At 44.8% G+C, this 16246-nt stretch overlaps 1 protein-coding gene across 3 annotated transcripts in view; it reads left to right on the top strand.

Annotated features, from left to right (window-relative positions):
• LOC128896109 (GATA-binding factor A-like) overlaps nt 1–16246 on the top strand; it is a 65638-nt gene that overhangs the window by 44868 nt on the left and 4524 nt on the right. For all 3 annotated transcript variants that reach the window (XM_054159306.1, XM_054159305.1, XM_054159308.1), the window contains exons 3-4: nt 10975–11219; nt 12434–12717. In XM_054159306.1, the coding sequence (XP_054015281.1) occupies nt 11002–11219; nt 12434–12717 (502 nt within the window). In that variant the 5' untranslated portion in view covers nt 10975–11001. The remainder of the gene's footprint in view (nt 1–10974; nt 11220–12433; nt 12718–16246) is intronic.

The raw sequence follows: 16246 nt of genomic DNA, 5'->3' as shown, positions 1-16246 counted from the left end.
AACACTTAATTTGGGGAGATTGTTAAAAGTTGGATATTCAAGAATTAGGGAAGTAGAAGACGCAGAGAAGTAAATCGAGGAGTACTTTATTACACAGTCAAATGGCATTTAAAGATCCAGAAAGAGAAGCAAGTTTATGCAATCGGTCATTTATTATATACTAGGCTTCACGAAACAATACAAACATGAATTAGACACCCCACTCAAATCTATTCATGAGATTTAAAGATCCAGGAAGTATTCCCAAGATTCAGAGAGTGTCCCTAGGTCGTCCCCAACTTCCTGACGGCGTTTCTAGGTGGAACAGGCGACGAAAAAAGTCCGCATAGATCACGTGAAGATCCCGGAACGGAGATAAGCTCGCGTGGCGCTGGTTGTCAACGACTGGAGAAGGGGGCGGTAGAGGCGCGTGCCGAAACTGGACCGGAGCGCAATTTCCGAGGAATCTTATCTCCCGTTTGCATCTACGGTGTCGAGTTACCGAGGAAAGGACCGTCCACACCGAAACCGATACGGGCCCGCCTGGCCGTGGCTCGACTAGCCTCGTCTCCTATACGTTCGAGGTGAAACGAGCTGAAAGCTTCAAGGAGTCCTTTAGATCCACGAACCACCTGCCACCTGAAAGACAAGCAGCCACTCGGGGACACTTCCAGAGACTGCGAGAGAGATGCGAGCGTTTGATTATGTCGTGGTTTTAAGTAATCAACTGCTAACTTCATTTCGGTTGGGTATCGGTTGTATAAAAATTAGGATTCGGATTAGGATTAGGATTCGGTCCGTGTCGGAATACTTATACTTTGTTCGTGGTCGCCATTCACGGTTGGAAATATACGAAGTTTGTTGTCCATTGATACAAACTTAGGTGCACGATTCGAACTCTGAAGGAGTCGTTAGGGCTAACCGCTCGCACGCCTCGATAATCGAGCAGTTAGTTACAATCGCGCGAGAGATTCACAGCTATAATTCTGCTGTCTAGAATCTAAGATTATTATACCGTAAATTGTTAGGCCTGGATGTTTAATCCCAATCCGACTTTGTTGTTAATTCAGGTAATGCACCGGGTGAAGATCAATTGTGTTATATATTGCAGTATTCTTTTTGCTACATCAACTCAAGTCGTCATTTTACTTTCTCGATTTACGTATCCTTTTTGTTATAAGCCCTAAGCTTATAACTTATATATATAATTTCTAGAGAGAGCTTCCTGCACACAGTTCGACGGATCGCACGCGATACGACGCGATCTCTGTTAGGCATGCTCGTTAATTCCGCTTCAGGTGCTCGTTACGTCGGAAGTTTCATGCTTCCCTACTTTCGGCTTCTCTCGCGCTTATGACTAATGGATGAAAGGATCATAGCAATTAGCGTTAGAACCAGACGATTTCCCTTTTTCAAGGAAAAATTAAGAGAATTATTTTCACTCGGCAACGACATGGTTCCCAGTAGGAGAGTGTTTTGTCCCGGCGGAGGACTTATCAGCGAGGCTGCTGTAGTATCTTCGTGTCTCAGACGCGATTCCGTTGAATAATGCAAGTCGAAGCTTAATGAATCTGTGAGAACAGGCGTTAGGCGATTGCCATCTCGTGGTGCCTAGAGATGCAGGTGATATCCAAGGGCTCCTTTCTTTTGCTTCTTGGTGGGGGGCTCTAGGACTCTTACGAGGGGGGTAACCAGAACAATTTATAATCCTGATTGGAGAATAATTCTTTTGGGTGCATTCAGCATCGCTCTGATCGCCGAGACGTTCAATGATACTGCTACAACCATAGTGCTTATACCCTAAGATGCTTAGGTGATATACAAATGTTCCTTTTGCTTTTTCATTAACACCTTGATTGCCAGATGAATATATACCTGAACGTTTCTCCGTCAGAATCAAATTTCGTTTCGGAGACAATTGAAGCCTACGTTTTGTCGCAGTACTTATTTTTGTATCGTGAAAAAAGCGAACTGTTCTCGCCGGGATTCGAACACGGGCTCCACGGAGTTGCAAGTCTGCTACGCTACTCCCTGCGCTAAACACCATCCGCTCAGTACTCGCTTTTATAACGCTCACGAGTTTGCGCACAAAGGTCGCGAGTTCTGACCAAATTTATTTTCTTTAACATCTTACCTTCAGTCGTCTACCATCCGCAACAATTTATTATTACACCAGGTCACAATTATCGCGATCATCTACGCCTCTTTCTCGTCCCCTTTGCGTGCCTCCAAAGTATATATATATATAAAAAAAAAAAAAAAAAGCGTGGAGTATTAGGCACGGTCGAGCGACGAAGGGAAAGGGGAAAAGGCGCGACACGATCACCTTGGCCACGGGATTCGCGGGTCGAGCCGTGAGTTTGGACCGTTTCCGGAGACGTCCGGCCCGTTTTCGCGGGATCGAGGATGACGCGAGTCGGAGTCTCGATCGTTCCCTCTTCTTTACGAGCGCTCGTAATTAGCATAACGCGCGCTGGACGGTCGTTCGCGATCAGGTAGGTCCGAATTGAATAAAACGAGGTAAACGTGAAGATCGAGGGGAAGGAAGAGAACCAGAGAGGGGAAAGAAGAGAAGAATGGGTAGGGGATAATATACGAGGTGCGCCGTCGGGATAACGTGACTGGTTCTCTAAAAATATTTATTGGCAACTCAATTACAAAATGTCCCCCATGGAACGGGTACTTTGGGGAGCCATACGTTGATGGTGACGCGGAGATGGTTCTAATGATGGAAATCTGGTGTTGGAAGTCTTCATCTGGAACTGCTTTCGGTTGGATGTCGCTGTTTTGTGACTGAAATTCATGGTTTCTAGACATTTGAGTGCCGAGGATTATATCGCTTCTACAGAGTATTGAAAGGAGGACCAAGAGTGATATATCGCTCAACATTTTTGTTTGCAATCATGGATCTTTGTTTAAAATTGTCTGGGATTTCTCGGATATGTATACAAATTTCCGCTGGCACTCGAAGGCCTGGACGACAGTTCCAGGATAGGTTAGATCTGGATTAGGTGTGGTTTGATAGATTAGGTCTGGATTAGGTGTGGTTTGATAGTACAGAAGTAGGTTTGCGAGAACTCTATTCTCCCCCATGAGAGATTAGATCTGGATCGGGTGTGTTTGGAGAGTACAGAAAGGTGTTTGCAAGAGCCCAATTCTCCCTCTAGAGAGGTTAGATCTGAATCAGGTGTCTTTTGACAGTACGAAAGGTGTTTGCGAGAACCCAATTCTCCTCTAAGGATCTCCACTTACTCTTATTTTTCTAATTCTCTCTTTTCCCATTTCTAGAACATAGCCACCACATTTTCTTGACAACCAACTCAAAATACCCAAATACCCAAGCGTGAGTGACGAGTGCGAATTCAACCTGCCTCGAACCCACCCTTCCAACCTCAGGAACTCCGTCAGGGTTCGTTTCCCACCGGGAGAGTCGTTCTAACGAACGAAAATCGCGAACGTTTCCGCGAGACCCGAGCGATCCGCAGGGATAAAGTCCCCTTCGACGATGACGGGATGAGGCAGACGGGAGGGGGGGGGGGGGTCCGGCGTGTCCGTGTGCGCAGCTCGTCGCTGTGTCAGACCTACAAGGAAACCCTTCTACGCGGTCGGCGCCGTGGCGCCTCGGGATCGGGCGCAGCCAGCGCCTGAGTACTCTTAAAACCGTCGAATCGAAACGCTTTCCATCCCGTACCCTTCTCGCGGGCCCCCGTCGGAACGAAAACTCCTCAAAGCGCGCGAGGATCGGGGGTGGGGGGGCCCTCGTAAAAGACGAAACGAGGCCTCGTCTCGGGCCAGTTTTGAAACAGAACCGGTAGACGTTGGGAGCAATTAATTAGGCTCGTAGAGAATCGGTACTCTTGTTTCGTATCGTCTCTCTCTCGTATCATCTCTCTCTCTTTCTCTCTCTCTCTCTCGTGTCGTCTCTCTCTCTCTCTCGTGTCGGCTCGTCCGAGGACCCGCGCAGGAAAGAGCGAGATTAGCCTGAAGAAGGTTGGAGAGGGTGAGGGGGATAAAAAACGAGACGAACGTTATTTCCATTAGCCTGTCCTCGTATCGAAGGAGTGCACGGGCGTCAGGGAGATACTTCTGGCGTCCTGTCCTAGCCGTCGCGTCGATAAATCGAGGAGACCCGTCCGGAGTTGTCTTTTGGACGACGGTGGCGTTCGTGGACGCGATGAGAATCGTCCAAACGCGCTCGGATTATCCTCGATCCGTCTTCTTCCCATGTACTACTAATACTATCGACGTGCCAGACTCCTATGTCGATGGTACAGCATATTCCGTCGATAAGCCTCGGTAATGTAGAGTTCTAACTGGCTCAATTACCAACAGTGCGCTCTACATTGCCAACGAAGCCATCAGACTTATCGATGTAGAGTTGTGCATCACCAACAGAGTGACCGGTCTTATCGATCGCACCTTACCGAGTCGCGACATCGTGAGAGGGAAATTTTGGTGACGCAGAGGACTGCGAGGAGCGCGACTGGCGCCAGATGCCCCTTCGTCCCGGCGCCGTTCCAACGTCGAAACACGATTATTCTTCTAACCGGTTCCCATTAACCCTCCAGTCGCCTATTTTCAAACGCGAGCACGGTCCCTGAATGTCTTACACCCTGTGCTACATTTCAACGGTTTATCAACGATCGGTACAATTTTCTGACCGATGAAACATATTCTGTTCCTCATAATTTTTTTTTACTCGACATTCCGATCGCAAATTGAGAAATTTCGAATCGAAAACTGGTTTCGAGGGACTTCGCATCTTGAAAGTCTAGCAACCCGTCGCAAGCAAGAAACTTCGCTTTGCAAATCACCTAGAGCAAACCCTCTCATTTTTCCAACTGCAATTTCTTACGCCTGTATCGCGGACGAATCTGTAACGCAAGTCGAAACGTTGTTTAGTTCCGCGGAAAGCGATCTAGCAACGCGCGTTACCCGGTATAGAGGAGCGAGTTTCGCGGCCCCGAGTAAGCGTTCGTCGCTTTTCGTCGCGGTCTCGATAAGCCTCGCCGATAACGTGGTCGATAACTCGCAACCGAGCGTCGCGAATCGCGTCTCGGCGATGAAGCGTGACTCGCGACTGAGAAACTCGTTGCTCGACGATTTAACCGTTAATACCTTCCCGGTGTTGCAGCTCGCGATTCGAAGGCGGTCGTTGGATTAAAACCCTGAAAAACGCCCGAGCCAAGCGCGGCTCGAATTACCCAGGCGCGACGTTAATTACTTTCCGATTCTATCGATTAATGTACTAATTCATTGTTATCGTTTCGGAAAGTTCAGAATTTGTTGAAATTTGTTGGAATTTGTTGGAATCGTTTACTTCGAACCTGAAATGGATCTCTGTCTAATCCAGAAGCATCTCTCTCGTAAAGTCTCCATGAATGCACAAACTCGGGAATAAACTGATGCATTTACGGTAGACTTCGTATATTCTCTAACGTTTGCCGACAAGCTTCGAACGCAGAGAAGGGCAGCGAAAAAAGGAAACGGAGCAAGAGTACCAGAGTATGTCGGTGATACAATAGAATGCGGCGGTGAAACTTTTTTATTATTAACTTCTGTGTTGTAAAACTTTTACCATCATATTCCTGATTCTCCTGACGGTTGTCCCACAAATCTACAGTAACGTCTCCATAACTGCACAAGCTCGGGACTGACCTTGTACAGTTATCGTAGAGTTCCTATATTCTCTGATGTTTCTGTATGCTCTGATCGTTCGAATTTATTATTAACTTTTTTTGTTGTAAAACTCTTACCATCATATTCCCGACATTTTTCTAATTAAAACAAGACCAAACACGACATAATTCGGACGATACTTACCATGAATCATTTTTTAATTACTGTTCCACGGTATATGATACATAATAAGTTGTTACAAGTAAATGTGTTGCGAATTACGTCGTGTTTGGTCTCATTTTAATCAGAAAAATGTCAGGAATACGACAGTAAAAGTTTTACAACGAAAAAGTCGATAGTAAAAAAGTTTCACCATTGCATTAAATTTTCTCGCCGAGTAATCCGGATCCCGAGTTACGTTTACACCCTCGGCGATCGAACTCCTGGACTGCTCAAGGGGTATACCCCGTCCCGGATCGTGTTGCACTCCTCGTAAGCCTCAGTGGTGGGGATGGTTTCCGTGCATTTATGGTAGAGACATTTACAGAGACTTTACTGTACCTTTATCCATCCAGATCGCTGACCACCGAACATTTAGCGCAGTCCTACACGAAGCGACTTTATTAATCCGCTCGGGAGAATGACGCTCTTTCTTCGGCTCGATAAGGAAAGGAATCTCGTGGAGCCTATCATTTCCACATAGTGTAGCAACGCACGGTCGTTCGCTAATCCTTTCATCTAAAAAATTCCCGCTAACGCTTCCACCCCGCTGTCGGCCGAGCAGATCTTTTTTTTTTTGATACGAGTGACATGCGATGGAGAAGTCGATGTTGCTCCTCGAAGCCGAGTTTCAGGATCGCGTTTCCCTTCTACGCGTAAACTCGTCCGCGTAGACCAGTTCCTCTTTGGTAACCGTGCGCTCTAGGATTTCTGTTTTTCTCGTTTTCCTCCTCTTCCTGTCGTCATTAAAGGAAGTTGACACGATCGCGATAGAAAGCTGCCGGGGACTATTTTCAAGACTTTTTTCCGAGTATTTTTGAGGGTACTCGTTTCCTTCTTTGCGGGCTGCGTTGATGTTGTCGGACGGGGATAGTTGGATACATCGAAGGTTCGATGCGTTCGAGGTTTCAGTCTCTCGCTGTTCAGGAATAATCCGAGCGCTACTTCGAAATCTTCAAAAGTCTCCCAAGGATTTCAGAGGAATAGGCTCTAAAGTAAACTGTCCCCCACGGGTTGGAGCGGTGGAACGAAACGGTTAGGGGAATAAAAATTCCGGCCAGGTATTGTGCGGAGAAAGGAGAGACCTCCCATAGAGGCGTATTGGGTCAGACGTTATGGTCAGACGTCATAGGCTCTCAATTACACGAGTTACGCGTCGCCGTCCACATTGTACTTACTCGCTGCAATGAATTCCCTTTATGGTCCTTTTAGACGGTCGTATCTGTTCTTGGTTCGGTTTCAGTTTCTATTCTCGTTTCGATTCGGTTCGGAAAACTAGGTCCTTTACACGATTCGTTCGGTTCTCGTTGTTCCCAGCCGTTTCAGTTCTTTGTAGCCCGTTGAGTTTCCCGCAAAAATTCATTGATTAAAAGTGTTCAACGTATATATTGTTCATTCTGGTTTAAGAGTGTACATTTACGATATTATAATTTAGGGATAAAGACTGTCTCATTGCAACAGCCTTAGCTTTGGTTCTGAAGAAAAAGCTCGGAGATAGCGACAAGACCTGTACACGTGCACCGTACAAAATTTTCAAAAAAACTAATGCGAGGCGCTCTTGTTTTACAAATGAGGTTTCTAACCTATGAAATGAAATGTATCTATCCATCTCGTCAGTTCTCGGTCTCCATTTTCGTTTTTTTTTTCACTGTTTACTTTTTAGATATAGGAAAAGCTGAGAGTTGTACTGAAACTGAAGCGAGAACAGATATTGTAGGAAATAATGTAAGGAAGAAATGATGAAAATTTGTTAAAATATGTTTATTGCAGAAAAAAAAAACACAAATTCGTCTCGGTTCACGGTTCTCGCTAAGTGACTCGCTATCAACTAACTGGGTTCAAAACGAAGCGACGCAATTTTCTACGCTTCTTTCCTTCACGTCGCTGCCGGCTTTCTTATCTTATGTTAGTGAAAACAATATAATCGTGCTCGATCGTCGGCTTCACGCAGTGATACACACCCTCGCGCGTACACACTCACTCACACGTGCACACACATACACACACACACACACACACACACACACACACACACACCACAATATGATCGTCTAAAAGGATTTTTAAAGAGACTTTCTCGTTTGAACTGAAGGCAATCTTTAGGATCTTCATAGTTGTTATATACTGTGCGATATTTACACTTTCCAACGAAGAAAGAATTTTTAACCCTTCATTTACTGAATTTTGAAAAAGTTTTTTAAATCGAGGCGTCCATCTTGCTCTCATGTCATCTTACAGTGTTCTCTCTAACAAGCTTCCAAAAGAAGGAAAGCTCGTGCTGCCATCTAGCAATTAAAAACGAACTTCATAGAAGTGGAGTTGAAAGTCACAATAGGTTTCAAAGCGTTCAATTGTAATATAAGCCACGCCAGTAAATAAAGGGTTAAGGGCTGCTTAACTCTTCTAACGATGGAGTTTCAATTATAGTTTCGAGAGAGATCGATCGATTTAACGAAAAAGAGTAGGTGTTTAGATCGTGTAGGTGTTTAGATCCACCTATCTCCATCTTTTTCTACGATTCAAGTTTTCAGCTAACTATACCAGGATTTGGGGGACAAAGTAGGAACCATTTTTCTCATCTTGAAGGCAATGAAGCGCCAAGGCCCTCTGGGTGGTCAAAATCGAACTGAGAGTTGCGGTTCCATCAGGATCAATCTGGACGAATACAAATTGCGATGATTGAGTTAGAAACGTCAACAACGTCCACCTACCGACAATAACAAGTACCACAACCATTTTTCCCAAGCTTCAAAGCGACAAAACTCCAAAACAAAAGTAACTAGACACCTGGGTGTCTCAACAAGACCCTCTAGATAATTAAAATCGATTTCTGAGTGTCGTCATTTTATCAGGACCAAGATGGACGAATACAAATTCCCATCATTGAGTTAGGAACATCAACAACAATTTTTTGGGAGCTCCAAAGCCATAAAGCTCGAAAACAAGAGCAAGTACACGGCCGGGTCCACCCGGACGGTTAAAATCGACCACTGGGTGGCGTCGTTCCGTCGGGATCGATCCATCGCGCTGGTTCGCTTTGGTCCCGCCTACACGGATCTTATTCGTGGCCGCGATGGCCGCTATCCCGTATCTCCGATCCTCCGCTCGGACCCGAGTCGCGCCTCGAAGGTGGAGACGCGTCTGCGCGCTCTGTCTTCTTCTCCCTCCGTCTCCGTCCATCTTCCTTGGTCGCTTCCCTCCATTCCCTGAGTATCCTCTCGCTCGCGCAAGGGATCCTCCTCGACGAATTCCTAGGCCCGCCGCCGCTCGGCCCCCTGCCCCCCCCCCTTTGGTTCCGAGAAACCATACCATCTCGCGAATCCGAGTTGGTCCGAGTTAGGTCGAAATATCTCTCTCTCTCTCTCTCCTCCCTCTCGCTTGTTGTAGCACCCTGCGTCCTTCTGCGCCTAAGGTTCGACGGGTGGATATCCGCTGGATGTTGTTTTCGAATGGCTGAGAGCTCTAGTTCGGTTAGGTAGGCTGAATCGATTCCGATATCTCAGGACTGAGCCTGCATTTGTGGAGGAGCATGTGTTTGTAGGGTTGGGAAGGATAATAGCGATGATGATGGAGTGGAAAGGTGAATGTATAGTTGGATGTATAGAGATGGACAGTGGTTAGGTCCGAAGCTGTTCGAGGAGCGTGTTAATGATAATAGTGATAACGAGGGATTCAAGATGAACTAACTGACGAAGAAGAGCATATTCGAGATAACAAGACGCGTGCAGTACTAAGAATCCATGATCTACAAGCTTCTGGAATCTCCGAATGATTACTCTGGAGGATTACTCCGGTTGGCCAGCTTTATCCCTGTCAGAATGTAGGTTACACATGTAGGTTTCTGTGAACCTAGCAATCTTGTACGATGCATGCCTCAGCAATCTCTGTTTATTCTCAAGTAGGTCATTATGACAAAGTTGCAAAGAGATGCATACTCGAGATGGGGAGGAAGTAACAGGACATGTATACAAGGATCTACAAGCTCGTGGAGTTAACGAGAAATCACTCTCCTGGCTGTCTACCTTCGTTACAGGGGAAATATGTATCTGTAGACCTGCCAGGTTGCAAGAGATATTCCTTGGGAATTTTTGTTGAACACTTTATAGCAGGTCACTGGTAACAATGTCGAAAGAGGATAGGGAGATAAAAGAGTGAAATTTCGAGGAAGTTTAAAGCTTGACATTTCTTCCGTTATTTATAGTAGGAAAGCAAGATTAGGAGGATCCTCCAGGAGAAGGATAAGAATAGTGAATTTTTGATAGAGTTTAAAGTGTTGCTTTTATTCTATTATTTATAGTAAGACACCTGTAATTAACAGTTGAGGCGCACAAAGGGTTAGACTAGAAGAACTGGAGTCTTTGGAATCTATATTTAAATAGAGACACTTGTTGTTGAAGATGCCATGTTTCTGGCTCTCCAGGAGGAGGATTAGAATAGTGAATTTTTGAGGGTGTTTAAAGTGTTGCTTTTATTCTATTATTTATAGTAAGGCACCTGTAATTAACAGTTGAGGCGCACAAAGGGTTAGACTAGAAGAACTGGAGTCTTTGGAATCTATATTTAAATAGAGGCACTTGTTGTTGAAGATGCCATGTTTCTGGCTCTCCAGGAGGAGGATTAGAATAGTGAATTTTTGAGGGTGTTTAAAGTGTTGCATTTATTCTATTATTTATAGTAAGGCACCTGTAATTAACAGTTGAGGCGCACAAAGGGTTAGACTAGAAGAACTGGAGTCTTTGGAATCTATATTTAAATAGAGACACTTGTTGTTGAAGATGCCATATTTCTGGCTCTCCAGGAGGAGGATTAGAATAGTGAATTTTTGAGGGTGTTTAAAGTGTTGCTTTTATTCTATTATTTATAGTAAAGCATCTGTGATTAACAGTTGAGGCGCACAAGGGGTTAGATTAGGTAAATCGAAGTCCTTAGAATCCATATTTAAATAAAGGCACTTGTTGTTGTAGATGCCATGATTCTGGCTCTCTCGAGGAAGATGCTATAGAATAGTGAATTTTTCCAATAATTCAAAGCGTTACATTTCTTCAATTATTTATACTAAGGCGTCTGTAATTAACAGTTGAAACGCATAAAGGGTTCGGATAGGCAAAATCGGAGTCCTTGGAACTCTTATTTGAACCACGACGCTTTTCGTTGCAGATGCCGCGGTTCTAGCTCTCGAGGAGGATGTTCCACGGGGGCGGAAGCGGTGGTTACGGTGCAAGTTCCGACTACCAGCAGCAATCCCAGCAACAGCAACAGCAGCAACACGGGCAGCAGCTCCAGGCGCCCGTCTATGTGCCCTCCTCGAGGCCCACCATTCCGTCGGCTGCGACGGCGGCCGCAGCCGCAGCCGCAGCTGCCGCGCAGTACCATTCCTTCCCTGCGTCTGGCTCGCCGGCTTGGTAAGATCGACCAATCGAATCACCGTTGAAAGTTTCGACTCGAAACAGCCGCGATATTCCAGGATTGTTAGCGACGGGTTTGCCACTTGGACGATGATGTACAGTCAGTCCCCATAAATATTCGCACCCTCTCGAAGAAGTTGCATTGAAGAAGTTTGACTAAATTGAACGAGCCCCACCACCGGGGCCTCGCTAAATAATACCTCTTGAAAGATCGTAGAGTTCGATCGCCGAGCAGTGTAACACGATCCGTGACGGAGTATACCTCTTAAAGGGTCGTGGAGTTCGATCGCCGAGTGTAATACGATCTGGTGTTTTCTTAGACATGCCCTGCGTTTTCGTTACGTCCTCTTCTTTATTCGCTGTCCTTCTGTACGTTCGAAGATTGTTGGCAAAATTAGAGAATATACGAACTGTACGATAACTGTACAAGATCAACACCGAGCTAGAAATGTATTGTATGAAACCTGTTATTTAATTTAAACAAATTTCTGGAATAGGGGATACGAGTACTTATACATATATACAAATGCTAGTACTGAAACAGAGGGCGTGACTTCTGTATCGTAAGTCTCGTCGAAAAGATTCAAACGTATTATCTTCGAAGATTCCGTTAGACTTTTTACACCAACAATGGTAGGAATTATTCTTCGAATCGTTAGTCAAACTGGAAAGTAATATACAATAATTGTATATCATTCGTCAAATAATTCATTTTTATCGATCTGGCATCGAAAATTTGCACACTGGATGGCACAAAAGGCTGCCGACGACCTCACGCAATTACACAATTTATCACAAAATTTATTCATTTGAATATAATCTAGAAGAAACAATATTACTTTCCAGTCGCCTTAATACATTCGATAAACCTACATCTTCCGGGCGTCGCGAGTTTCCTTTTATCGCGATTGTACAAACATTCTATGAACATTCGTTCGCGAAACTGGTTCCTCCGGGACGGTATCGGCTCCGATCGTCCGCAAACGCGGGACGTCCATAAATCGCCCATAACCAAGGTTATGCCCGCAGTAACAATAATTACAAAAGTATCGATATCTGGAATCGGTAGCCGGACACGTTGGTTTACTGCCCGTTCGGTATCGAGCCGCTTGCTCGAGCATCGTCGATCCGTTAATGGCTATCGGTACCCGTCGCTAACGATCGCGTACTCAGCCTCGAATCGATTAACGATCGATCGTCGAAAACGAAAGGGAGAAGACAGCGGCCTCCTGGCAGCATGGAGTGGAGACGTACGCCGCGCATCACGCGCTCGCCGGCCACGCGAGCGGTTCCGCTTCCGCAGCCGCGGCTGCCGCGGCCGCGGCGGCCATGGGCCAACACTCCGGCCACGGCCACCCCCACGCCGGCCACCCCCACACGGGCCACCCTCACTCCAGCCTCGCTGCCGCTGCGCCCTTCTACGCGCAGAACGTCGCCATGATGTCCTCCTGGCGCGCCTACGACGGAGCTGGATTTCAACGGGCGTCGCCGTACGGTTCGTATCCCGAATCATTTACTTTTCGATACTCTATCAATTAACGCAACGTTCAGCCGCAATTTTACCCAGAGGCGACTCGATGCTGCCATCTCGTAATTGAATGTATAATTAAAACAGAGGTAGTCCAGATCAGAGGTTCCCAAACTTTTTAGATCCGCGGCTTCCTTAGTACATAGATTATTTTCCGAGTTCGTTGCAAAAATTGAGTTTCGGGTATTGGGAATGGGTAATTAAGGGGCGAGGGTCGTGTAAACAACCGATTTTTCGCGAATTATTTTTGACGAGTGCGTAATATATATTTATTTACAACTAATTACTTGATACTTTGTAGCATCTAGATAATGTATATAATTCTTTTTTTATGTAAAAGTATTCATAAACGAACGAACAGCAGCTGTTTGAAGTTGGCTTCTCGAAAATCCGCCGTGCAACGCACAGGTCACTGTAATTATTTGAAATGAAAAATCCACCAATTTTTCGTCAAAATATAGTAATCCGCTTTGCATCAACCTAGATTAAAAGAAAAAAATTTTTAATTTGAAATTTCACGCCACGTTAAAAGAATCTTGTTATAAAAGAAATGATTAAAAACATTGTTTATTTCAATTTTCATAAAAACCTTTAGGTCGATGCAAAAGAGAATAGTTTAAGGAATATTTTGTGCCAAGTTTCATAGCAATCGGCTGAGAAACCTCTAAGCTACATTGCACGGCACGCGAAATTTTGTGTACCGTTCTTCGTGTACCGTTCGGAGCGCAGCACTTTAATGACTTTGTAGGTACACTTAGACCTCGAAGTTTTAGCTGAAATAGTCGGAGCACGTTCTCCAAATGGTAAACTAATTTTCTAAACAAACGAAACAACAGGTCAAAATTTTGAATTTTACTTGACCCTCCCCCCTTAACCCTTTGCACTCGAGAGGTGGCTGAGAGTGGCGACTAGGTTTTCTTTAGGTTTAATTTCTTTGAAACTCGAAGTGCCAATAAAATGATTGTCGTTGATGCAAAGCTGTCCCCCGATTTTCAAATTAGAGATCTCGTTTTCGAAGTCGATATAATCTTAGCATTCGTGGCAATAGATATCCAAGAAAGTATCTCGAGTTGCTACCAGAGTAGATACCAGAGAAAAAAGGCCTCGAGTGCAAAGGGTTAAAACAATCTAGATCAGAGGTTCCCAAAGTTTTTAGATCCGCGACTTCCTTACTATACAGATTATTTTCGAAGTTCGTTGCAAAGATTGAGTTTCAGGTATTGGAAATGGGTAATTAAATAAATGTTTCGCTTTGTACGAGGTTGTCCCAAAAGTTTCTTTCGCTTTATTAATAAGTAATACATGCGCGATATTAATATTTTATGTTTTATGTTTTATGTTACATTACGGAATTGCGCACGATTCATTTTGCTCCATTACTGTTACAACGTGAATATCTATGAAATTAGATTGTCTATTTATATAAACATGACCACGTAAAATAATTGAGTGCAACTCGCGAAAGAAACTTTCGGGACAACCTAATATTTAATATATAAAATATACTTTATTATATTTAATCAATAACGAGGGAGTTACGTCCGTACCGTACCGAAATCGTTCGAAGAACTGAGTCCGGTCACAGGGATGAATCCAGTCACAGGGACCAGACCAACATTAGTCCGATAAAGGAACTATTTTTCTTTAACGCACGTGCTCGTTCGTTCAGCAAGTTGTTTATATAAACATCCTTTCACGCGTCCACTATATCAGGTATCGATCGATTTTCGTCGGTCGTACATTCCAACACCAGGAAGTAAGTCTTCCAAGTTTTCAATTTTTATCTCCGAAACTAAACGTCGCACGAGTAAACTGTAAATACAAAAAAGTTCCGTCTCATCATCCTCTGTAAGCTGATATTTTTTTTTTTTTAAATTCCCATCTCTACACCTCTTAGAATATCCAGCAAAAATCATGCCGCAGTCAAAAAGTTAGACTATCGAGTCAACCAAGATATAGCTCTCGTTAAACCAAGATTTAGAGATTTAGCTATCCATGGTTCTTCGATAATAGAAGACGGAACCCCTGTCCCTGCCAAACCACCATTTCCGAATCCCACTTCACTCGCAATTTCACTTCACTTCGTCCGCTCGAGGGCCCGGGTTCGGAGTAGTCAGTCTCGAAATCGAGTCGTGGGAAGTCGCCACTCGTCTCTATCGTGCCTCTATCTTTGGATCGAAAGGATTGCTCTCGTTCCGCGGGTATGAGATACCGATGCCAGTGAGAACGATGGGAGTAGCTGGCGTTTAGACGTTAACCAGACTGAAACGCAGCGGAAAAGCGAGGCTGGACGATTAAAAAAAAAAAAAAGCTCCTTTCCCGGTCGAAGAACGCGCCGCCACGCGGCGGGCCATCTGCGTCGGGTAAGCGATAGCGGCTTCTTTGAAAGCAATGATACGCGCTCGAGTGGCTTGCGGTGCGCTTCGTCGCGGTTTCTTTTTCCGCTCTTCCGCCTCCGCCGACGCGATTCCGCGTCGCTCGACGGACAGGAAGTGGACACCGCGGCGTGGATAGGTGCGTTGGTAATTAAAGCGTAGGTTAGGTCTGGATTAGGTCTGACTTAGGTCTCATTCAGTTATTTGTTTATTATTATTATTTATATACAATATACAACTCTAAAATAGACGTAGACAAATGACCAGAAAGAAAGAAAGTAAGATATATATATATATATATATACCTTGTAATATATATATATTACAAGGACCGTAAAAGAGACCCAACATTTTGTGCAAGGAGCAAGCATGGTTCCCTTCGATTAAGAAGGAGGGTACACGAGCCATAGGCGTAGACGTACCTACGTGATTGGACGCCCACGTTACCTCTGTCCCGGGAAGTAGAGCTTTATCATACGAAGCAGTACCCCGGTGGCAGAGAAAGCGTCGGAAGAAGGAAATAAAGAATGAACAGGTCTGAGTTAGGTCTGAGTTAGGTCGGAGTTGAAGAAATGTTAGGTCGGGAGATGGTAGAAATGATGAGATGCTAGGGTTCGGTTAGGTCTGGTTACCCTGTGTGGTTACACTTTGTAGTGTAGATTGTAGTAGTGAGGAATAGCTCGAGAAGAAAAAAACTGGAGACTCGGAGTTGAAAGGGTTTTCGAGTAGAGCTGTCCACGGTGAAATGAACAGGGCATGAACTTCGTCATACTTTAATCTAACTTTGAAGAGTCATGGACTGTGCTTGGAATAACCCAAGCCTAGATGTAGTCAGAAGGGAAACTTCAGGAGCTCTCCTATTCACTCTTTGTGGTAACACACAGGGGAAAATTGTCGACTTTGAGGTCTTTTAGTTTCTAAACCCCCTCCATCTCATCGAAACGATGACTTAAACCTTCCTTAATTCTTCGAGAACTACAGAACACATTATCCTAACCAACAATTAGACATTCTCTAGGCCTTGAACTAGAAAGAAAATTTAGAAGTTCCAGTTCACTCTGCTTAAAAATTCCCACTGTTAAAAATCGTCAACTTTGACATGCTCCACTTCCCAAACCCCC

This window comes from Hylaeus anthracinus, unplaced genomic scaffold, assembly GCF_026225885.1.
Source record: "Hylaeus anthracinus isolate JK02 unplaced genomic scaffold, UHH_iyHylAnth1.0_haploid 5, whole genome shotgun sequence".
Taxonomy (NCBI): domain Eukaryota; kingdom Metazoa; phylum Arthropoda; class Insecta; order Hymenoptera; family Colletidae; genus Hylaeus; species Hylaeus anthracinus.
The sequence above is the reverse complement of the archived record's forward strand: the minus strand, read 5'-3'. Positions and strand labels throughout refer to the sequence as shown.